Below are 22,745 nucleotides of genomic sequence, written 5' to 3' on the forward strand. Positions count from 1 at the left end.
AAAAAATAAAAATAAATTTTAAAAAAAGAAGTCGTATCCAGCGACATACAGAAATGATGCCACACCCTGACAAAGGGCACTGTCCTGCGAATGCACCATTGTGCTGCATTTGAAAATCAACGGACGTAGCCCGGCCGCGTGGCTCCGTGGTTGAGCGTCCATCCCTGCACCAGGAGGTCACCAGTTCAGTTCCCCGTCACGGCACAAGCCCAGGTTGTGGGCTTGATCCCCAGTAGGGGGCGTGCAGGAGGCAGCCGATCAGTGATTCTTTCATTGATGTTTCTATCTCTCTCTCCCTTCCGCTCTCTCTAAAATCAATAAAAACTTATTTTATTTTTTAAATTGTTTTTTAAGAAAATCAACTGATGCAATTCACCTTATCAGTAGGAAAAGAAGAGACGCAGAGTCCGGTTCAAGACGGAGCGGCACGAGGACCGTGAACTCACCTCCTTCCCGGCCACACAGCGAGTGCTGAGCACTTCCTTCTGGAATAAACTGCACCCAGGCCAACGAGGCACCCCCACACTGACCAACCTCACCAGCAGCTCCCCCAGCCCAGGGCGGCCTCAGCCAGGAAGGAACTCAAAGCCCAAGCTTCTCCCTGAGGAGTGAAGGGCCAGAACCCCACATCTGGCACCCCAACTTTTAAAGCCTGCACCTGAGATACAAGCCTCCGTAATATCTAGCTTTCAAAACCAGCAGGGCTGGCGTCCACGAGACCCCCAAGGCTCAGGCGAACTGAGAAACAGCTTAAAGGGCCGGCACAGACGCCCCGACCGGGGCCCAGCACAGAGGCAGCCCCTGAAAAGCGCCCCCACTTCTGGGATAGAGGCTTCTATGCTTCTCTTTTTGTTTGTCTGTTTTTATCCTCACCCAAGGATATTTTTTCCATTGATTTTTTTTTTAAGGGAGTGGAGGGGAGGAAGGAACAGGAGAGGGGGTGAGAGGGAGAGAAAGAGCGAAACATCAATGCGCGAGACATCGATTTGTTGCCTCCCACATGCACCCCAACTGGGGCCAGGGATGGAGCCTGGCACACGCCCTTGACCAGGAATCGAACCCACGACCCTTCTGTCTGCAGGCCAACACTCTATCCACTGAACCAAACCAGCTAGGGCTTGTGTTTATCTTTTTTTTTTTTTTTAATTTATTTCAGAGAGGAAGGGAGAAGGAGAGAGATACATTGATGAGAGTGAACACATTGATTGGCTGCTTCCTGCACGCCCCCCCCGCCCCCACTGGGGATGGAGCCCGCAACCTGGGCATGCGCCCTGACTGGGAATCAACCGTGACCACCTGGTTCATAGGTCGAGGCTCCACCACTGCGCACGGCGGCTGGACTTGTACGCTTATCCTAAGGAGCCAGCGCGAGGGCGGCTTCTAGAGAACACGGCTCCCGGCCTCCTGGAACCTCCAGCCAGGCGGAGGCCACACCGAGCCGCAGGGGCCTCCGGGAAGGAGCCCTGACTTTGGGGAGCCGGGAGACACCTGTCCTTTGCCTGCTCTGGGGCCGCGGGCTCCTGCTCACGGGTCCCGGGGACTGGACAGATGGAGAGCGCTCCTGGCCGGCCACCGCCCCACAGAGGCACCCAGTGTCCCGTACCCTCAGAGCAGCGGCCCAAACACAGGGAGGGCTGCCCGTCCTCTCCAGAGACGGGGGAAGCAGCAGGGCCACGCGCTCCCCGCCGCTCGAGCGCCCTCCGGGAGGGAGCTTGCCATGCACCTGGTGCCCCGCCTGGCGGCTGCTGCCCAGGGCCCTCCGGTTCCGGGCCCGTGGGACACACCAAACCAACAGTTCCTGGCAGAGCCCCGCACAGGACCTCTACAGGCAAGGACAGTTCTCCCCCACCACCACCCCCGTCCCCCAGGGCACAGCAGAGACCACACAGGGAGATGCACCCCAGTCTTCCTGGGAAAGGGCTACCAGCTTATCTTCACAGCTGCGGCCTGGGGGCCAGGCTGCTAATTAAACTAGACATGGAGGGGCTGCCTGCAGGCCTCTGCAGGGACCAGGGGGACTGGGGGCAACATCACCACTCTGCCCCACCGCCCCGCTCCACCCCGCCCCACCCCGCCTCGCCCACGGTGCCTGTGTCTCTGAGAGGAGCCTGTGCACGCGTCGTGGCCCGGCTTTGGTGGCTGCCAGCAGAGGACACATCTGTGACAGCCTGGCTCCAGCGGCCAACGGGAGGTCACAGGTTCAACGAAATGCACACGAAGAAGCAGTTCCTCATTGGCCCTCACCCCAAGCTCAGCGCAGAGGGCGCAGCCAGAAACGCCATCTCCCAGCATTCCCCTCGAAGAGGTACATTTCACCCTTCAAAAGCCGCTGCCTGCCCTGGCTGGTTTGGCTCAGTGGATAGAGCGACAGCTTGTGGGCTGAAGGGTCTCGGGTTCAATTCCAGTCAAGGGCACGTGCCTGGGTTATGGGCTCGATCCCCAGTAGGGGCCGTGTGGGAGGCAGCTGATCAATGATTCCCATCATTGATGTTTCTCTCTCTCTCTCCCTTTCCCTTCCTCTCTGAAATCAATAAAAATATATTTTTTAAAAATCCTATATAGCCCTGACCAGTTTGGCTCAGTGGATAGAGCGTCGGCCTACAGACTGCAGGGTCCCGGGTTCGATTCTGGTCAAGGGCATGTACCTTGGTTGCGGGCACATCTCCAGTGGGAGGTGTGCAGGAGGCAGCTGATCGATGTTTCTAACTCTCTATCCCTCTCCCTTCCTCTCTGTAAAAAAATCAATAAAATATATTTTTTAAAAATCCTATCCTATATAATAAAAGGGTAATATGTAAATCGACCAAACAGCAGAACGGCTGGTCACTATGACACTCACTGACCACCAGGGTGCAGACGCTCAACATAGGAGCTGCCCCCGGGTGGTCAGTGCGCTCCCACAGGGGGAGCGCCACTCAGCCAGAAGCCGGGCTGAAGGCTGGACAGTGCAGTGGCCCGCCTCCCTGGCAGCAGTAAGGATGTGGGACTGCCATCAGTCAGACATCCCTCGAGGGCTCCCGGACCGCGAAAGGGCGCAGACCGGGCTGAGGGACGAATGTCGTGCACCGGGCCTCTAGTAAATAAAATAAAAGTCTAACCACTATGCTGTACAGTTGAAACTAATATAATATTGAATGTCAACTGGAATTGAAAATTTTTAAGTAAATAAATAGACTAGAAAAAAAGGAAATAGCAAACATGAGTTAACCATAGAAGAAAACTAGCCCTCTGAATGTGTAGGTGAAGTTTTAGCGTTTCTACAGAGCATCGTAAGCATCCCGGAAATGGTGCCACATGAGCGCGCGGCCCACGGGCCGAGACCCTGGCCCCGCACTGGCGCTCGCGCTCCCGCAGCAGGGGGCGTGCAGTCCGGGCGGCTGCGTGTGGGCGTCTCACCCCCGAGGCCCGCTGCACACCCCTCACTGTCAGATCAATTACATTCCACACACACGGGTCAGGGAAGGAAATGTTTATTCGTGAACCCTTTGAGGGCAACCGCATGATTTCCAGGTGTCACTTGGTGGCCCAGCGGCCGACGAGCCTTCCAGGTCCCCAACTTCCAGCTGCGTCCAGTTCGGCCGCTCGGTGAGCACCGTGACCCACAGCCGCGTGCGGGGGCCGTCTGACCTCTTCAGGGACACAAGGAGGCAGCTTTGGTCTGAGCGAGGGAGGGGCTTGAGGGCGAGTCAGAGAGGAAGGGCGAGCAGAAGCCCGTGCCTGCGTCTGCGACACGCGTGGGGGCATGGGCGTCGGGCAGGGGTAAGGCAGCGAGTGGCGCTCGGGCTGCGGAGCGGCGAGCACTGGCAGGCACGGGGTGGGCACAGGCGGGTCCTCCTGGGCACCTCAGTCGTCTTCGCCCCCGCAGAGCAGCAGGAGGGCTTTCTTGTAGTCCCCGGAGGTATCGCCCTGAAACCCAAAGGCTCTCCGTGAGCGCCACCCTCACGGCGGCCGCAGGGAACAGAGAACCAGCCAGCGGTGGCCGCCCCCCGCCCTCCCACCCCGACTGTCACCCCGGGAGGTCACGGGTGTCCTGCCGACACAGCCTCTGTCTAACTCCCCGGCTCGGCCCGCCAAGGCGCGGTTCTGTCAGAGAAGCTGGTCTCCCTGGGGTCAGAGGATGGGAGCCCCCACACCCGTTCACACCGCTGTCTGGACACTGGAGCCCGTGTCCCACTGACACGCCTGCTGAGGGCGACGCGGACGCCTGGCTGCTGTGGCTCTGCCCCAGGACAGGGCGGCCAGGCTCTCCTCTGCTTGGCTTGGGCACAGGTGTGTGTGGCGATCGGGCACGGGTGTGTGTGGTGATCGGGCACGGGTGTGTGTGGTGATCGGGCACGGGTGTGTGTGGTGATCGGGCACGGGTGTGTGTGGCGATCGGGCACGGGTATGTGTGGTGATCGGGCACGGGTGTGTGTGGTGATCGGGCACGGGTGTGTGTGGTGATCGGGCACGGGTGTGTGTGGCGATCGGGCACGGGTGTGTGTGGCGATCGGGCACGGGTGTGTGTGGTGATCGGGCACGGGTGTGTGTGGTGATCGGGCACGGGTGTGTGTGGCGATCGGGCACGGGTGTGTGTGGCGACCGACGCTTCAGGCTCCGAGAGCACAAGAGCAGGAGAGTACGGGCCTCAGGCGCCCTTCGCCCACCTCACCACACACAGGGAGCTGAAGGCTGCCTCCGCACGCACGCAGGCCACATCCCCTTTATCCAAGCGGGGAGCGGGGAGGAAGAGGCAGCCTTAACCCTAACCCTAACCCTAACCCTAACCTGGCTGGGAGGGGAGGGGAAGGGAAGGGGAGGGGAGGGGAGGGGAGGGGAGGGGAGGGGAGGGGAGGGGGAGAGGGGAGAGGAGGGAGAGCCAAAGCCCTAAGCCGCACTTAGGCAGCAGTGCCCAGGCCGTTACAAGGACAGGACGGCAGCGACACCTCAGCCCCTGACTCACTCCTATGACCTGGTCGGTTCCTTCCTGAACCATGAACCAGACAAGGTGGTGACACAGACTAGAAAGGAATTCAGACGTGAGACAGGAGGAGCCATAAAGGCCGCTGGAGCTGATCAGAGAGAGAACACGCTGTTACCTGCCAAGGGGCGGGTCTGCCGAGGCATCTGTGGCCTCTGCTAACCAAGGCTCCCTGCTCTTCAGGCCTCAGCCTGACCACAGCCATCACGGCCTCCAGGGACAGCGTGCCAGCCTCCCCGCACAGCCTCCCCCACGCCCAGCCTCCCCGCACAGCCTCCCCCACACCCAGCCTCCCCCACACCCAGCCTCCCCGCACAGCCTCCCCCACACCCAGACTCCCCCACAGAGCCTCCCTGCATTGCTCCCCCCGCACAGCCTCCCCCACACCCAGCCTCCCCCGCACAGCCTCCCCCACACCCAGCCTCCCCCACACCCAGCCTCCCCGCACAGCCTCCCCCCGCCCCCTGCCCCGCACAGCCTCCCCGCACTGCTCCCCCCGCACTTCATCCCACATGAAATCTCTCACAGAACCGGCTCTCCCTGCCACGTGTGACATGGGTCTGCTGTGGATTTCTTCTCGGAGCACAGAGCAAGGCCCTCACCTTAATCATGGAGTAGAGCGAGGTGGCGAAGTTCTTCCTGAACTCCTTCCTGATGTTGAACAGGTCGACCTCACTCCGGGACACGATGACCCTGATGAGGGTGTGGTCGTCGGTGCCGGCGCCCTGCAGAGAGAACAGACAGGCCGGCCTTTACAGACGCCGCCCCCGAGCTGGGCGCATGGCAGAGGAAAGCCGTTAGTGAAATGCAGCGACATGCTTTAAGGAGAGAGACGTCCCCAGGCCATCACCTAATCCGTAACCGCAGTCGGAGAAAGACAAGCAGAGAGAAGCGAGCGAGGAGGACTTGCCTTCATCGCGTAGTAGAGGGTCTCCGCCAGGTAGGCAGGGATGCTCCGGATGCACTTCACTAGGAGCGAGAACATCAGGTCAGGTGCTAATCTGACAGAAAGGGACGAGGTAGTGCTGGCCGGTTTGGCTCAGTGGGTAGAGCGTCGGCCTGCGGACTGAAGGGTCCCGGGTTCGATCCCCAGTGTGGGGCATGTGGAGGCAGCCGATCAATGATTCTCTCTCATCCTTGATGTTTCTATCTCTCCCTCTCCCTTCCTCTCTGAGATCAATAAAAATATATTTATTTTTAAAAGGGACTAATTAGAAGTCCCAGGCCCCCTCACGCCCACGGCTGTTTATTCCCGCAGCCCCCTGGGAGCTGAGCTCCAAGTATTTCCCCAGACGGAGGGGGGGGGGGGGGGGGGGCGGTTCCCTCAGGCCCCGCTCACCAGCAGGGGGCGCAGCGCTGGGGGCAGGTCTGAGGCCACTGTTCCCAGCACCCTCTCTTCTGGCAGTTTTGGTAGCGTTGGTTGTTACGGCACAACCTTCATCAGCCCCGAGAAAGTCTACAAGCATCCTGGAGGTCTCATTCCCGTACATTCAAGCCAGTAACACGGACTACTCTCCTCCCTGGTCTTTGCAAACCCCGGACTGTGCCCTGCCGTCGTAACAGGTGTTCTGTCTGCACCCTGCACACCACGGGGCCGAGGAACACCAGGTAAACAGGTGGCAGAAAGGACACCTTCCCCGGACGGGCACCTGCCCGCTCCATCTCCTGGGGCGGCCGCTCGGCCCTCAGGCTGCTGAGCTGCAGAACGTTTAGATGAAAGTCCCTTACAATTCATGGGGCGGGGCAAACTTCTTTTCCAATGCTTAGACAGAGCCCAGCCACCAGTGACTACACGTCGTAACGCTCATGTGCAGCGCCGCGCGAACCCGCGGGGAAGCCGGGCCTGGGCCTCGCCACCTAGGCCTGCCCTGGACTTGGAGAGCATGTGATACTACAGGAAACTGCACCCACTCGGTTCCCCCGTTCTTCCAGATTACCCTGAATGTGCAGCTAACATGAAATTCCCCATCGTTTATCTGCAAACGACCACGGTCACAGCTCCCGGTTCATCCAAATCGGGCCGTGTCTCAGCCGCCGCGGAGCTGTGAGGACGGTGCAGGGAGCGCATGGCGTCCCGCAGCATCAGCAATAACGTGGACCGGCCTCGAGATGATGCCCACACTCCGGGCTCATCAGGAAGCAGTAAGGGTGTTCACACCATCCCCTGTGTATTCCCACAGGAGCTAACCAGGCCATCGTGGATTTCCACCTCCGAAGCAGACATCACACGGGAAAGGCAGGCGTCTGCGCCACCCAAACCTCACAAGCTCTTCTTTTCGCAAGGAATCGGCGTTTGTGCTCAGACACAGACACAGACAAGCTCTCGAGGCCACGCATGTCACCGACTCCGTGCAGTTACCTACCGACGGCCAGCAGCAGCTGCTCCAAGCTTCCGGAAGTCTCCCGGTCGATGGTTTCCTCGATCTGAAAGCCCGAGATGGTCATGTACTTGTCGAACACTGGAGGACAGAAAGACGGTCTCAGCACACGAGGCCCCCTCTGCCCACAGAGGACACCTCCCCTCAACAGGCACCGCCCTTCCGAACACAAAGCTCTTTTCCTTCCTGACGGAGCCTGACGTGTCCGAGCCTCCGAGGGCCCTGAACCCCTGATGGCGACTGTCCTGCTCACTGATCTCCCAGCCCCTGAGCAGTGGGACCTACAGGGGAATCCGGAAGATTCCGAGACACCTTCCTTTCCTTACTAAAAGTCATAGAAGCGCGTTTACATCTTCCTTTTCTTCTCGCTGTGAAAACGGTCGCTACGTTTGGGGCCACAGCAGCCATCCTGTGACAATGAGGGAGTCAGCCAAGCACGGAGGACGGGAGCGGAGAACAGAGGCCAGGCCGCCGGCCACTGCGGCAGGGATTCCCGCCATCTGCCCCGGAACTCATTCCCGCCTGCCGCCGTGAGCCACGCAGACTATCCAATGTAATAAATTGGGGACAACTTATTAAGACCCAGAGAAGCCATGGAGCGCCGACCTACCCGGAGAAGAGGGCGAGGTTACCACTGTGGGAGGGAATGCCTGGAGGGCCCACACTCGGGGGTCTGTGACTGAGAGCGACAACCCCGAGCCTGCCGCTCCCTCCTGCAGCGAGAGGCGGACAAGGAGCTCTCGCTGTAAAAAAGCTACAGCAGCGAAGAGAATGCCGCAAGGCCTCAAGGTCCCCAAGAAGCAAGCAGGCGCGGACCCATCCCACAGGCGCACTCGCAGGTAACCGGAGCTCCCTCCGCGTCTCCCTGCACTCACCCCTCCGCAGGTGAGACACGCTCCGCGTCCCGAAGATGGTGATGAACTTCTCCTCGTCCGTGCCCCACTTCAGCTCTCCGGCCTGGAACAGCGTCTGGGAAGAGTCCCGCTCGGTCAGTCCCCGGCTCCTTCCTCGCTTGCATCACACTTGGGTTTCTCTCCCCGAACATTAACCCGCCCAGTGCATCGTCTGGTATTTTTCCACTCTAATGTTTCCTGTTCTGAACCCATGACCTGAGTCTGGAGCTACTTGGGACCCTGAGGATGACCTGTCACAGAAGACGGATGGGTCAGAGCTTAACGCAGCACTGGCCCGAGGTGAGCGTCCCCAGTGGGGCCGTGACCGGTCTTTCCGGGGCCCCGGCGGGGTTGGCCAAGTTCCGAGCGCCCACTCACAGGCCGGGAGGGAGCGGCCTGACCAGGGGCTGAGTCCCCTGCCTTTCTGTTCTCCTGCTTGGTGTTCAGTGACACCGGGTAGAAAGTAACTTCCTGTTTTCTCTTCACACCTGACCGTTAGCCACAGACCGTCCTCCGTGGCTGCGAGATCACCATGAATGTCAGAGGCTGTGGGTGGGGCCCGCAAGGCCTCTGGCAGGCACTCATGTTCCACCTTTACCTCTGCACAGGGAAGGAATGCGTGCCTCCCAGGATCCATGTAATTACGGAAAGCATGACGTACGTACAGACATCAGCATTAAACCGGAGCCCACTGCTGAGCTGGACACTTTTAAAACCCAGAGAAGCAACCTTCACAATGTCTGTGCTGCCCTCTCGGTTACGCATTTCACGGCAGCACACCCAGGAAGCCAAGAGGAACGCCCTGGCTGAGCGTCCCCCACGTGGCACACCAAATGGGGCCAGGCGGCAGGCATGGCACGTGGGCATTTCAGCCCCACTGTGTTCGAGATAGAGACTGCAGTTCATCTCCAGAGCACGAGACAAATGAGCTCCATCTTTACACTCAATTCTGAAGTTACTTTAATGATAAAAATGAAGAGCGTCAGTCCTGGGCCTGTGAGCACGTGCTTTAGAATGGGGAACATCTGCTCAGCTGGCGTGGGTCAGGGGTCGAGCGCCGACCTATGAACCAGGAGGTCACGGTTCGATCCCCAGTGGGGGTGTGCAGGAGGGAGCTGATCAATGATTCTCTCTCATCATGGATGTTTCTCTCTCCCTCGCTCTCCCTTCCTCTCTGACATCAATAAAAATCCTATATAATAAAAACCTAATATGCTAAGTGTCTGACCATTCATTTGACCAGTCACTAGGACCCACACTGACCACCAGGGGGCAGACACTCTGACCGGTAGGTTAGCTTGCTGTTGGGGGTCTGGCCAATCAGGACTGGGCGAGACAGGCTGGACACACCCTGAAGCCCTCCCGCGGTCCCTCCCTGGCCAGCCAACCTCCCGTGGTCCCTCCCCAGCCGGCCGGCCCCGATCGCCCCAATCAGCTCTGATCAGGACTGAGCATGACAGGCCAGATATGCCCTGGAGCCCTCCTGCGGTCCCTCCCCGGCTGGCCAACCTCCTATGTCCCTCCCAGGTCCCGATCGTGCACGGGTGGGGTCACTCGGCCTGGCCTGTGCCCTCTCGCAACCCGGGACCCCTCAGGGGGTGTCGGAGAGCCAGTTTCAGCCCAGTCCCCGCAGGCCAGGCCAAGGGGCCCCACCAGTGCACAAATCTGTGCACCGGGCCTCTAGTATTTTTTTAAAACAACAACAACAATGGGGAAGACCCTCAGCGGTCAGCCCTGAGCTCCAGCTTAGAACCCGGTGTTCAGACCCCTCAACACAGCCTGCACATCTCCTCACAGAAACAACATGTGTTCCCTGAAGAGTGCTATAAACACAGGAAAACATACATGAAATGAAATTACCACAATACCAGCGTCGTAAAGCCACCTACTGCGCTTCCCACAGAGAGACACGCACACACTCTAATAGGCGGGGCCTGCACCCTGTCGCTGGCCGGCCAGGAGCCCTGCTTCCCCACCACCCCCCGCACCTCGAGGGCGGCTCCCTCGCAGGCAGGGAGCCATGACGCCTGCAGCCGGGAATCACGGGAAACAGCTATTTTAACCGCACGATCCTGGTTTTCGTGGAAGAACTGTGTCTGGATCGGTATCTGTTCTATAGCTACTCGCAGGAAATCCCGCAATAAGATGAGGGCGCCTCACGATGGCAGACGCTGAGAAGCCGCGCCGCGTCCTGCTCTGATGGGCGGGTCTGTTCCCCCCGCCCCCCCCCCAGGCTGCCGCATCCACACACGTGGCTGTCGGTGAGGGGCCTTCCCGCCCCCCCACCTGCATCCACCCAAGCACAGCTGGGGAACCCCTGGTTCAGTGCCACATACGAGGCTTCGGAGTCAGAAAGGCCTTGGCCTCCCTCTCCCTTTTCCCCTCCCCCTCCCCCTCTCCCTGGTCCTGTCTGTGGGCCTGAGATGAGGCCCTGGCGTCTTCTGGAGCCTCAGGTCCCCACCTGCGGAGCAGGACGGTTTCCACAGGCTCCACCATGGACGCCAGGGCGGCAGGTCACCCGCACGCTCAGTGAGCACGGCGCCCTGCTCCCCTCCCTCCCGGGCCACCGCCTCCGAGAGAGCACAGGGGCGCGGGGAGGAGGCGAGCTCGGCACCACATGCACGCGTGCGAGGCCAGCGGCCACCCCAGCGCGCTCAGTGCCCGCCACGACGCACCGCTCACCAAATCCTGAGACACAGGACGCGCTCGGGCCGGGGACCAGGAGAGAACACGTCACACGCTTGTGAAGGGCCGAGCTGTCTGCTTCCTGTCCACAGAGATCTTAACCCGTGAGGGACAGTCCGCTGCCCGCCCTCAGGCACAGGTTCCCCTCAGGGCTCGGGGGCCGGGCACCCAGTCGACGAGTCTGAGACGCACTGACAGGGAGCGCTCTGCGGAGCGACGGCACTGAAACCGGTGACAATGGCATCCGCTCGGCAGAATTCCATCAAAGGAGAGGGGGCAACCTCCCAATCCTACAATTAGTTGTCACCTACTGTATACTAAATACCACTCATCACTAGAACACGTTCTTCTTATCCCTCTGCCCAGACCTACCGCCTCCTCGGCAGTGGGATCAATAATACCTGGGGTGGTGTTTTTGTCAAATTCTCCGTTTTGTGGGCGTTCCCTGATCCCAGAAAAACTGCACCTCGGTGCGCCTCACTCTATATGTCATTTATTCACTTCACTTCGGCTTTGGGATAGAAGACTTTGTGGGCCACATCGAAGTAAGAGAAATGTACACGGGCCTTGTGCTTTGAGAGACCAGACAGAGGCCATGGCGACACGACACGGAGAATGTCATGAGCATGGGCCCGCGTCACTCAGATGTCACATGCAGCCGTCACACACGGTGCCACTCACCTGAGCGTCCTGTTCAACCTGCGCCTCGTCGATCCCGGCGTCGGGGTCTCGATTAGCCTGCGAGAGAGAACACACATCCCTGAGTTTCCAGGAAAAGGGAAATGGCTCCACCTGCTGGCCGCGGTCCAACCCAACCCGATCCTCTCGGTTTTACATTCTACGAGGAAAAGAGGACGTGACACCCCAGAAAACTACCAGTTAGCTATTGGGAGTTCCGGTCAGGCCTGACGCAAACAGACACCACACAGCCAACCCCCAGCAAGCACCAGAAATGACTGACAGAATTGTCAGTGGCCTCGCTTAACGGATCAGGCCAGGCTGGCGTCGGATTGACTACCACCCTGTAGCGCGTCCACCGATACCTGAAGGAGAACCACCAGCATCCTCTGGTAGAACCCCGAGGTGTCCCCCACCACGTCGTCTTCCAGGCTCGAGCCATACTCTGCAACAGAACAACGTCAGGCTTATTTACAGCTCCGTCGGCTAGGAGGGAGATCCCGGCCCTTCGCCCACGGAGGAGACACAGGAAGCCGTGCCCAATCAGCCCAGCGGGCGTGACCCATGACCCAGGAGGTCGCGGTTCGGTTCCCGGTCAGGGCACATGCCCGGTTGCAGGCTCCATCCAGGACCACAGGAGCCCGCAGCCCTTGTTTCTAATGTGCAGCCGCCACTGAGGGAAGGCGGTACCTCCCAGGCATTTAAATATTTCATCGTTATCTGAAAGCAGGCGGCATTTAAAAGCCTGAAACGGCGATTGGGATTAGCGTGCAGGAGGCAGCCAGTCGATGATTCCCTCTCATCACTGGTGTTTCTATCTCTCTTTCCCTTTCCCTTCCTCTCTCTGAAATCAATAAAAACATTAAGTATCTGGTTAGCATAAATGTTCTCTCCTCTGTTCTGAGTGCTCTGGACTGTGACAGCAAAGGCTCCGAGTGAGTGCCGGACGGAGAGGCATTCGGTTTCCCAGAAGCCCTCGGTCCACGCCTGAGCCATGACTCAGCGCTCACAAGTGCTCCGGGCACTGTCGCTGTCGCTGTGAGCCCGCGGACACGGCGGCACCCAGAGCCTCCAGCGCAAGCGACCCCGTGCCAGCTGCCCCCTTCCTTCCGGACGGTGCACAGGACGGTCCCAAAGGTCTCCCGCCCTCCAGACCAGCAATTTTCAACCTCCCCCGTCTCACGGCATAAACGAATCACGCCAGCAGATATGATACTTCCTGCCAGTCTGACACACACAAAAGGAGGCATCATTCTGATCCGTTCACACCGGACGGCTAGTGCTGTGTGGCTGCTGTCATGTTTTCGTTTGACAATCCAAGGGGAGAGGTCGGTGCCCCTGGCTCAGTGGTCAGGATTGCATGTTTGAATACTCATGCGGCACACCAGAGGAAAACTGCTGCTCGGATCCTCTGTTTTCTCTCTCGGGGAATGGCCGTCCTCCACTAACAGGGTGTTTTTCCTCGGCAGCAAATAAAGTGCACCCTGAGGGAGAGCAGTGACCGCCTCACCGAGGCCGCTGCCCGCCACACATTTCGGCTCCTCCCCAGCGGCCGAGGGCAGGGGAGAACGGACCCAGGAGCCCGCAGCGCCCCGGCAGGAAGGAGGCACGACTCCAAGGCATTTAAATACGTCATCGTTGTCTGAAAGCAGCCAACACTTAAAAGCCTGAAACTTCTATTTAGAAAGGTCCAAGAGCGTTGCATGTTTATTCCAATCCGTTACCCAAATACAAAACCCGCAGGACTCTCCTCGCTCTCTCGACCCCAATGCCTTTCACACGTGCAATCTAGGAGTCATTCCCCCACCTGCACCCACCTGGACGGGTGGGACCTGCCCAGCTTACCTCCCACCCACACGCGGCCACCTGAGGCAGATCCTTCCTCCTGGTCCTTCAATACCCCTCGCCCACGCGGGAGGCGCTGTGCCTTTGAACCAAGGCCAACCTGCTGACCCGCCAGGCGAATCCCCCTCGAACAGCCTAACCTCAGCTGCTCCACCCGGACACACGCATTTCCTCCACACGGTCGGGTTCTGTCCCCTCCACACACTTCCCACAGCCCAGTCTCCATGGCACTGCAAGCCGGGGGCGACCAAAACTGCCTTCCTCCTCCCCCTACCCACCCCCCACCCCCACCCGTCTCGAAACCCTGCCCAACGCCTGACTACACCTTGAAGACCCTCCCAACACCCAAAGCCTCTCTCCTCTGAGTGAATTCTTACATTAAAGACTGTCACCCCTCAGTAGGCAGCAAATGCCCTGAGGGCGAACTAGGCCGGGTACACCTTCCCAGTCATTCTCGACAGCCCACAGGCTGCCAGACCCAGAGCCCCTGCTCGGCGACACGGCCGGGCAGGGAACCACACGCAGGCACTGTGCCCTCGAGGCACCCGGCAGTCACGGGCGGCACACGGCTCACCCTTCCGTGTCAGAAAGAGGTACCTGACTGTGACATGGAATACGGCTCTCAGGTGACCACGGGCCCCTTTCTTTTACTGTGTTGTGGCCTTCCCAGAATTCATGAGAAGCACCTGCAACTTTATCTTCCCAGCCTGAGACTGCAGGCTTCTCTGCTTACGGAGTGAAACTGCCCTTTTTCCCTCTCCCCTCCCGCCCTCTCTGCATCCTCTCCTTAGGGAGGTTTTTAACCATTTGCTGTCTGTGTTTTCCGATGGTCTTAGGCCACCCTGTGGGTCACGACCCACAGGTTGAGAACCGCTGCTGTAGAGCCTAAGACCATCGGAAAACACAAATGTTTACATTACGATTCATTAACAGTAGCAAAATTACAGTTATGAAGTAGCCACGAAAATAATCTTATGGTTGGGGGTCACCACAACATGAGGAGCTGTATGAAAGGGTCGCGGCATTAGCGGCGTTAGGAAGGTTGAGAACCACTGCTAGAGAAATGAAGGAGGGACAGTGGAGACGAGAATCGCACGCTGAAGCCTGTACCTTCTTCGTAGACGTTCTTTATGGCTGTGAGCTCCTCGGGGGTCCTGGAAGCAATAATTTCCGTCAGGACTTTCTCATCCGTCCCCGCTCCCTGTGTGGGATTAATTTTTAATGAAAAGAACATGTCAACAGACTAAAAAGAAAGTGATTTTCCTAGAATAGACGTTACCCAAACTGCAGAATTGTATAAAGAGTGCCCAACGTAACACTCACTGCTTTGCATGAGTTCCGTTGGTTACAGAAATAAGAAACTTCAAATTAATTTTCTTTCCTAAGACAATGTTATCCCTTGTTTTCTAATGAAAAACAAGCTTCATTGTATGTCAGTGTGCATACAGAGATAGCAGGTTACACACCCTGTAATTTTATCGGCTTAATTCTAAATAGTTCAAAAGTAAAACATTTTCATGAAACATGGAAAAATAACAAAGGCTGAAATAGTGCAAATGTAACTCTTACATGGATTTATATAGAGAAGCACTGATACGTAAACAATCTATATCTAAACATCAGCCCTGCCCCCAGCTCAGTTCCCTGTGGGCACACGGGGACGTCTGAGCAGCGTGGCTCAGTGAGCAGGAACTGAATCAGTAACAGGATTGGGACTTGCTTTCTGGAGTTTTGAAAAATAATTGTAATCCGTTTTCCTTTTTCTGATTATAAAAGCCATAACGACACTGATAAATTAGAAGATACAAGAAATGATATAACCTAACTTAATTTTAAAAAGTAGTATATTTAAGCATTATTCTCTTCATATCTCTGTTTCTTTACCAAAAATCAAGCCCTTGGAAGACCTGGATTTACGCTCTGGCAGAACCTTAGCTGCTGCCACCACTGCAGAGCACGCCACAAAGACACCTGCCCCCAGTGCCACGGACAGTGTTTGTTCCCAAAGAGCCGCGGCAGGGAAATGCAGGCCTAAGCCCAGGCAGGCCCCGAACTTGGTCCCCCTCCTCCCTCCACTCCCACGGAGAATCCCTGGCCACATTATCTCTTTGTTATTCAATCTGTTTCCTTTTTCCTCCCAACTCAAAGCTGCTAATGAATGAAGTTTCCAGTGCCATCGGTCCAAACCACTGTCTCAGTGTAGCCAGACGGACACAATACTCCAGCACCCGGCAAGGACACAGGCAGTGAGTTACCTGCCACAACGCAAGTATAACAAGTTTACCCGGTACTCCGAGGAAGGGTGTAACAATACTTTCTGATCTGAAAATTCCCGAAGCTTCGTTGTTTAACCTCTAATGATTAACGATACTGTTTTCCCCAACCCGCCAACTTCCTATTTTATAAGACAAAATACCTAACCTGAACAGACACATCTCAAAATTAGAAACAGGCTTAAAAGATCTAAAAGGCTGTAAAAAATGTTAAAAATGTAAATAGCACCCAGCCGGCATGGCTCAGTGGTTGAACATCGACCTATGAACCAGGAGGCCTGGTTTGATTCCTGGTAAGGGCACATGCCCGGGTTTCAGGCTCAATCCCAGTGTGAGGCTTGCAGGGGGCAGCCGATCCATGATTCTCTCTCATCATTGATGTTTCTCTCTCTCTCCCTCTCCCTTGCTCTCTGAAATCAATAACAATATTTATATATATTTTTTAATGTAAATAGCCACTAGTATTGAGTAAACTATACAAGAAGGATTAAAGGACACACTTGTAACTGCCTCCCTCCTCTCCCCGATGGCCTCCCACAGCTGTGTTCTCCAGGAAACCCTCGCAGGAATAACTGAATATCTTTCCTATGAAGAAGGGATGGTCACCACATTGGGGAGGCGCGTGGGCGCCCCCTGTACCTTGAGGGCGTGCTTCAGCTCGTAGGCGTCGTAGAGCCACGAGGGCTTCATCAGAGCCACGATCAGCTTCTCGAACTTCCCCGTCAGTTCCGACTTCAGGTCATCCAGAAGGTCCTGCTCCCAGAGAACACAGACGCGTTACCGGGCGCACACGCTGCGGTTCTTCTTCACCGTGAATGGCAGCCCTCACTCTGAGGGCTCCCCAGCAGAGGGCGCTCTGAGGGCTCCCCAGCAGAGGGCGCTCTGAGGGCTCCCCAGCAGAGGGCGCTCTGAGGGCTCCCCAGCAGAGGGCGCTCTGAGGGCTCCCCAGCAGAGGGCGCTCTGAGGGCTCCCCAGCAGAGGGCGCTCTGAGGTCTCCCCAACAGAAGGTGCTCTGAAGGGGGCGCTCTGAAGGGCTCCCCAGCAGAGGGCGCTCTGAGGGCTCCCCAACAGAAGGCGCTCTGAAGGGGGCACTCTGAAGGGCTCCCCAGCAGAGGGCGCTGTGAAGGGCTCCCCAGCAGAGGGCGCTGTGAAGGGCTCCCCAGCAGAGGGCGCTCTGAGGGCTCCCCGGCAGAGGGCGCTCTGAGGGCTCCCCGGCAGAGGGCGCTCTGAGGGCTCCCCAGCAGAGGGCGCTCTGAGGGCTCCCCAACAGAAGGCGCTCTGAAGGGGGCGCTCTGAAGGGCTCCCCAGCAGAGGGCCCTCTGAGGGCTCCCCAGCAGAGGGCGCTCTGAAGGGCTCCCCAGCAGAGGGCGCTCTGAGGGCTCCCCAGCAGAGGGCGCTCTGAGGGCTCCCCAGCAGAAGGCGGGGAGTGAAGCCAAAGCCGAGACTCTAAGTGCTGCGCCTGAGGGCCTGGGCTTGCTTGCGGGGAAAGCAAGGCCACGCCCTCCGTGTCAAGGTCGCTGTTCTCAAGAGATGTTTCTCTTCCTTCAGGAATTAAAAAAATAAAAACTTTAAAAGGACACATAAAATTCTGTTTTTTAAAAAAAAATGTTCTGAGAAACACGTGTAGCTTTAAAAAAAACTTCCCCCAAAAAAATCGTAAATGTATTTTGACAAAGGGTAAAATCTGGCCCATCCTATGCGAACATCTGTCTTTTCTCTCAGTGTTACGGAGGACGCACTGTGCCCCCGACGGGGCCTGCACCGTGGGAAACGCGCTCAGGGTGAGAAGGAGAGCAGGATTCCCACCCCTCCTGGGCCTCCCGACAGCTGGAAACTGGGTTCAAAGTACCTGCTTCTCCTTTTTTTTTTTTTTTTTTGCTTTGCATTTGTTTCTAAACGAAAGGACGAATGAAAATTTGCAGAATGATAAGATGACATCTAAGTGGTTTATGTAGGCACCCATTCATTGTGTAACAAATTTAATTTCCATTTGAATCGTCAAAATGCCACTCTCCATCGAGACTGTGCCTGTGTCCTGACCACACGCATCGTGGCCCAGGCCGAGAGCTGGGAAACAGAGGCCGGGACCCCGTGGGACACCCTGGGAGGCCGGGACCCCGTGGGACACCCTGGGGAGGCCGGGACCGTGTGGGACACACTGGGGAGGCCGGGACCCCGTGGGACACCCTGGGGAGGATGGGACCCCGTGGGACACCCTGGGGAGGCCGGGACCCCGTGGGACACACTGGGGAGGATGGGACCCCGTGGGACACCCTGGGGAGGATGGGACCCCGTGGGACACCCTGGGGAGGCCGGGACCCCGTGGGACACACTGGGGAGGATGGGACCCCGTGGGACACCCTGGGGAGGATGGGACCCCGTGGGACACACTGGGGAGGATGGGACCGTGTGGGACACCCTGGGGAGGCCGGGACCCCGTGGGACACCCTGGGGAGGATGGGACCGTGTGGGACACCCTGGGGAGGCCGGGACCCCGTGGGACACACTGGGGAGGCCGGGACCCCGTGGGACACCCTGGGGAGGATGGGACCGTGTGGGACACCCTGGGGAGGCCGGGACCCCGTGGGACACACTGGGGAGGCCGGGACCCCGTGGGACACCCTGGGGAGGATGGGACCGTGTGGGACACCCTGGGGAGGATGGGACCCCGTGGGACACACTGGGGAGGCCGACACCGTGTGGGACACCCTGGGGAGGATGGGACCCCGTGGGACACCCTGGGGAGGCCGGGACCCCGTGGGACACCCTGGGGAGGATGGGACCCCGTGGGACACACTGTGGAGGCCGGGACCCCGTGGGACACCCTGGGGAGGCCGGGACCCCGTGGGACACCCTGGGGAGGATGGGACCCCGTGGGACACCCTGGGGAGGATGGGACCCCGTGGGACACACTGGGGAGGCCGGGACCCCGTGGGACACCCTGGGGAGGCCGGGACCCCGTGGGACACCCTGGGGAGGATGGGACCCCGTGGGACACCCTGGGGAGGCCGGGACCCCGTGGGACACCCTGGGGAGGATGGGACCCCGTGGGACACCCTGGGGAGGCCGGGACCCCGTGGGACACACTGGGGAGGATGGGACCCCGTGGGACACCCTGGGGAGGATGGGACCCCGTGGGACACCCTGGGGAGGCCGGGACCCCGTGGGACACACTGGGGAGGATGGGACCCCGTGGGACACACTGGGGAGGATGGGACCCCGTGGGACACCCTGGGGAGGATGGGACCCCGTGGGACACACTGGGGAGGCCGGGACCCCGTGGGACACCCTGGGGAGGCCGGGACCCCGTGGGACACACTGGGGAGGATGGGACCCCGTGGGACACACTGGGGAGGATGGGACCCCGTGGGACACCCTGGGGAGGATGGGACCCCGTGGGACACCCTGGGGAGGCCGGGACCCCGTGGGACACCCTGGGGAGGCCGGGACCCCATGGGACATCCTGGGGAGGCCGGGACCGCGTGGGACACCCTGAGGAGGCCGGGACCCCGTGGGACACCATTGGGAGGCCGGGACCCCGTGGGACACCCTGGGGAGGATGGGACCCCGTGGGACACACTGGGGAGGATGGGACCCCGTGGGACACACTGGGGAGGATGGGACCGCGTGGGACACACTGGGGAGGATGGGACCCCGTGGGACACACTGGGGAGGCCGGGACCCCGTGGGACACACTGGGGAGGATGGGACCACGTGGGACACCCTGGGGAGGATGGGACCCCGTGGGACACCCTGGGGAGGCCGGGACCGCGTTGGACACACTGGGGAGGATGGGACCACGTGGGACACCCTGGGGAGGCCGGGACCACGTGGGACACACTGGGGAGGCGCAGGAGGACGGGGTCCAGCCTCAGGCAGGAAAGGCAATGTGTGGGGACAAGGAGGTGAGCACTGTTCACCAACAGCTGCTAATTAAGCAAATGGGGGTGGGGGAGGAGGAAAGCTGGAATCGTTAAATACACAATTTCTGCCAAAGAACACAGCAGATTTCAAACTCATCTTAAAACTCGCAGCTGCCGGCAGCGGAGGGGAGGCATGTCTTACCCGGCCGAACAGCGTCTTGAAGGCGGCCACGATCTCCTGGCGCTGCGCGTTGCTGCGGGCGGTCAGCAGGGTCAGGATGCTCTCCTCATCGGTGCCTGCGGGTGGCGCTCAGTCAGGCCTGGCTGCACACTCACCCGCCCAGGGCCCTGGGGCCTCACCTCATACAACATGTCGTGTTACGAAAAGCATTAAACTAGAGCATTGAGCCTGGCCGACACAGCTCAGTGAATAGAGAGTCAGCCTGCAGACTGAAGGGTCCCAGGTTCGATTCCGGTCAAGGGCATGTGCTCAGGTTGCAGGCTCAATCCCCAGTAGGGGGACATGCAGGAGGCAGCTGATCAATGGTTCTCTCTCATCATTGATGTATCTCTCTATCTCTCTCCCTTCTTCTATGAAATAAAATAAAAATATATTTAAAAAATAAAATAAACTGGAGCATTGACCACGTAGCCGATGTTACACTGCCAGCACATTCGACCCTGTCGCTGCTGCTCCATGAAGCAGGCGGGAAACACTCCTGACTTTCACACACTCAGGGCACCGGTTTCCTTGCAGCAAACAGTGGCTATTCCCACGCACGAAGCCGTGGGCCTTCCAGGGACTGAGAGAGGCAAAGACGGACACCCCGGTTTCAAGTGACAGACTGTTTAGGGGAAAATACAGACACACACAACCGTGAGCTACGGCAGAATGTGACACGGCCTAAGTGGGGTCCCAAGGAGGTTCTCCGAGCGACAGGAGGTGGGCGGGGTTTGGGAAAAGGTGCAGCCATCAGTCTTGAAGGATGAAAGGCCAGGAGGAAGGAGGACGGGCTTTTGTTGGGATGAGAGGAAAGGGCAGCAGGAGGAACAGCAGGTACAGCGTGGCTCAGAGACCAGGGGAGGAGTCAGACAGGCGGGCTGGGTTCCACGGAGGCCTGGCCAGGCCAGAACCCCCCACCACCCCTGCCCCACCAGGAACCCTCCCCAAGGGCAGCCACACTGAGAAAGGTGGGTCCTAACACGGGGCCTGGGGGAGGGGAGTGCCTGGTGCAGGGCCTGGGGACAGGGAGCACCTGGTGCAGGGGCCTGGGGACGGGGAGCGCCTGGTGCAGGGCCTGGGGACAGGGAGCGCCTGGTGCAGGGGCCTGGGGACGGGGAACACCTGGTGCAGGGGCCTGGGGACGGGGAGCACCTGGTGCAGGGCCTGGGGATGGGGAACACCTGGTGCAGGGCCTGGGGACGGGGAGCACCTGGTGCAGGGCCTGGGGATGGGGAACACCTGGTGCAGGGGCCTGGGGACGGGGAACACCTGGTGCAGGGCCTGGGGACGGGGAACACCTGGTGCAGGGCCTGGGGACGGGGAGCGCCTGGTGCAGGGCCTGGGGACGGGGAACACCTGGTGCAGGGGCCTGGGGACGGGGAACACCTGGTGCAGGGCCTGGGGACGGGGAGCGCCTGGTGCAGGGGCCTGGGGACGGGGAGCGCCTGGTGCAGGGGCCTGGGGACGGGGAACACCTGGTGCAGGGGCTTCGGGACGGGGAGCGCCTGGTGCAGGGGCCTGGGGACAGGGAACACCTGGTGCAGGGCCTGGGGACAGGGAACACCTGGTGCAGGGGCCTGGGGACGGGGAGCGCCTGGTGCAGGGCCTGGGGACGGGGAACACCTGGTGCAGGGGCTTCGGGACGGGGAGCGCCTGGTGCAGGGGCCTGGGGACGGGGAGCGCCTGGTGCAGGGCCTGGGGACGGGGAACACCTGGTGCAGGGGCTTCGGGACGGGGAACACCTGGTGCAGGGGCCTGGGGACGGGGAACACCTGGTGCAGGGGCCTGGGGATGGGGAGCACCTGGTGCAGGGCCTGGGGACGGGGAGCACCTGGTGCAGGGCCTGGGGACGGGGAGTGCCTGGTGCAGGGCCTAGGGATGGGGAGTGCCTGGTGCAGGGGCCTGGGGACAGGGAGTGCCTGGTGCAGGGCCTAGGGATGGGGAGTGCCTGGTGCAGGGGCCTGGGGACGGGGAGCACCTGGTGCAGGGCCTGGGGACGGGGAGTGCCTGGTGCAGGGCCTAGGGATGGGGAGTGCCTGGTGCAGGGGCCTGGGGACGGGGAGCACCTGGTGCAGGGGCGTGGGGACGGGGAACACCTGGTGCAGGGCCTGAGGACGGGGAGCGCCTGGTGCAGGGCCTGGGGACGGGGAACACCTGGTGCAGGGGCTTCGGGACGGGGAACACCTGGTGCAGGGGCCTGGGGACGGGGAACACCTGGTGCAGGGGCCTGGGGATGGGGAGCACCTGGTGCAGGGCCTGGGGACGGGGAGCACCTGGTGCAGGGCCTGGGGACGGGGAGTGCCTGGTGCAGGGCCTAGGGATGGGGAGTGCCTGGTGCAGGGGCCTGGGGACAGGGAGTGCCTGGTGCAGGGCCTAGGGATGGGGAGTGCCTGGTGCAGGGGCCTGGGGACGGGGAGCACCTGGTGCAGGGCCTGGGGACGGGGAGTGCCTGGTGCAGGGCCTAGGGATGGGGAGTGCCTGGTGCAGGGGCCTGGGGACGGGGAGCACCTGGTGCAGGGGCGTGGGGACGGGGAACACCTGGTGCAGGGCCTGAGGACGGGGAGCGCCTGGTGCAGGGCCTAGGGATGGGGAGTGCCTGGTGCAGGGCCTGGGGACGGGGAGCACCTGGTGCAGGGGCCTGGGGACGGGGAGCGCCTGGTGCAGGGCCTGGGGACGGGGAACACCTGGTGCAGGGGCTTCGGGACGGGGAACACCTGGTGCAGGGGCCTGGGGACGGGGAACACCTGGTGCAGGGGCCTGGGGATGGGGAGCACCTGGTGCAGGGCCTGGGGACGGGGAGCACCTGGTGCAGGGCCTGGGGACGGGGAGTGCCTGGTGCAGGGCCTAGGGATGGGGAGTGCCTGGTGCAGGGGCCTGGGGACAGGGAGTGCCTGGTGCAGGGCCTAGGGATGGGGAGTGCCTGGTGCAGGGGCCTGGGGACGGGGAG

General features: G+C 60.1%; 1 protein-coding gene across 1 annotated transcript in view; it reads right to left on the reverse strand.

Annotated features, from left to right (window-relative positions):
- Positions 1-3,454: 3,454 nt before the first annotated feature.
- The window catches only part of ANXA5 (annexin A5), a 31,190-nt gene continuing 11,899 nt past the window's right edge, over positions 3,455-22,745 (reverse strand). Inside the window, exons 4-13 of the mRNA XM_079771581.1 lie at positions 19,778-19,872; positions 16,352-16,465; positions 14,550-14,640; positions 11,960-12,039; positions 11,598-11,654; positions 8,214-8,307; positions 7,324-7,419; positions 5,871-5,929; positions 5,563-5,685; positions 3,455-3,906 (exon numbers count right to left, since the gene is read on the reverse strand). Coding sequence (XP_079627707.1) covers positions 3,844-3,906; positions 5,563-5,685; positions 5,871-5,929; positions 7,324-7,419; positions 8,214-8,307; positions 11,598-11,654; positions 11,960-12,039; positions 14,550-14,640; positions 16,352-16,465; positions 19,778-19,872 — 872 coding nt within the window. The 3' untranslated portion in view covers positions 3,455-3,843. The remainder of the gene's footprint in view (positions 3,907-5,562; positions 5,686-5,870; positions 5,930-7,323; positions 7,420-8,213; positions 8,308-11,597; positions 11,655-11,959; positions 12,040-14,549; positions 14,641-16,351; positions 16,466-19,777; positions 19,873-22,745) is intronic.

The sequence above is a fragment of the Cnephaeus nilssonii genome (assembly GCF_951640355.1).
Source record: "Cnephaeus nilssonii genome assembly, chromosome: 5".
Taxonomy (NCBI): Eukaryota; Metazoa; Chordata; class Mammalia; order Chiroptera; family Vespertilionidae; genus Cnephaeus; species Cnephaeus nilssonii.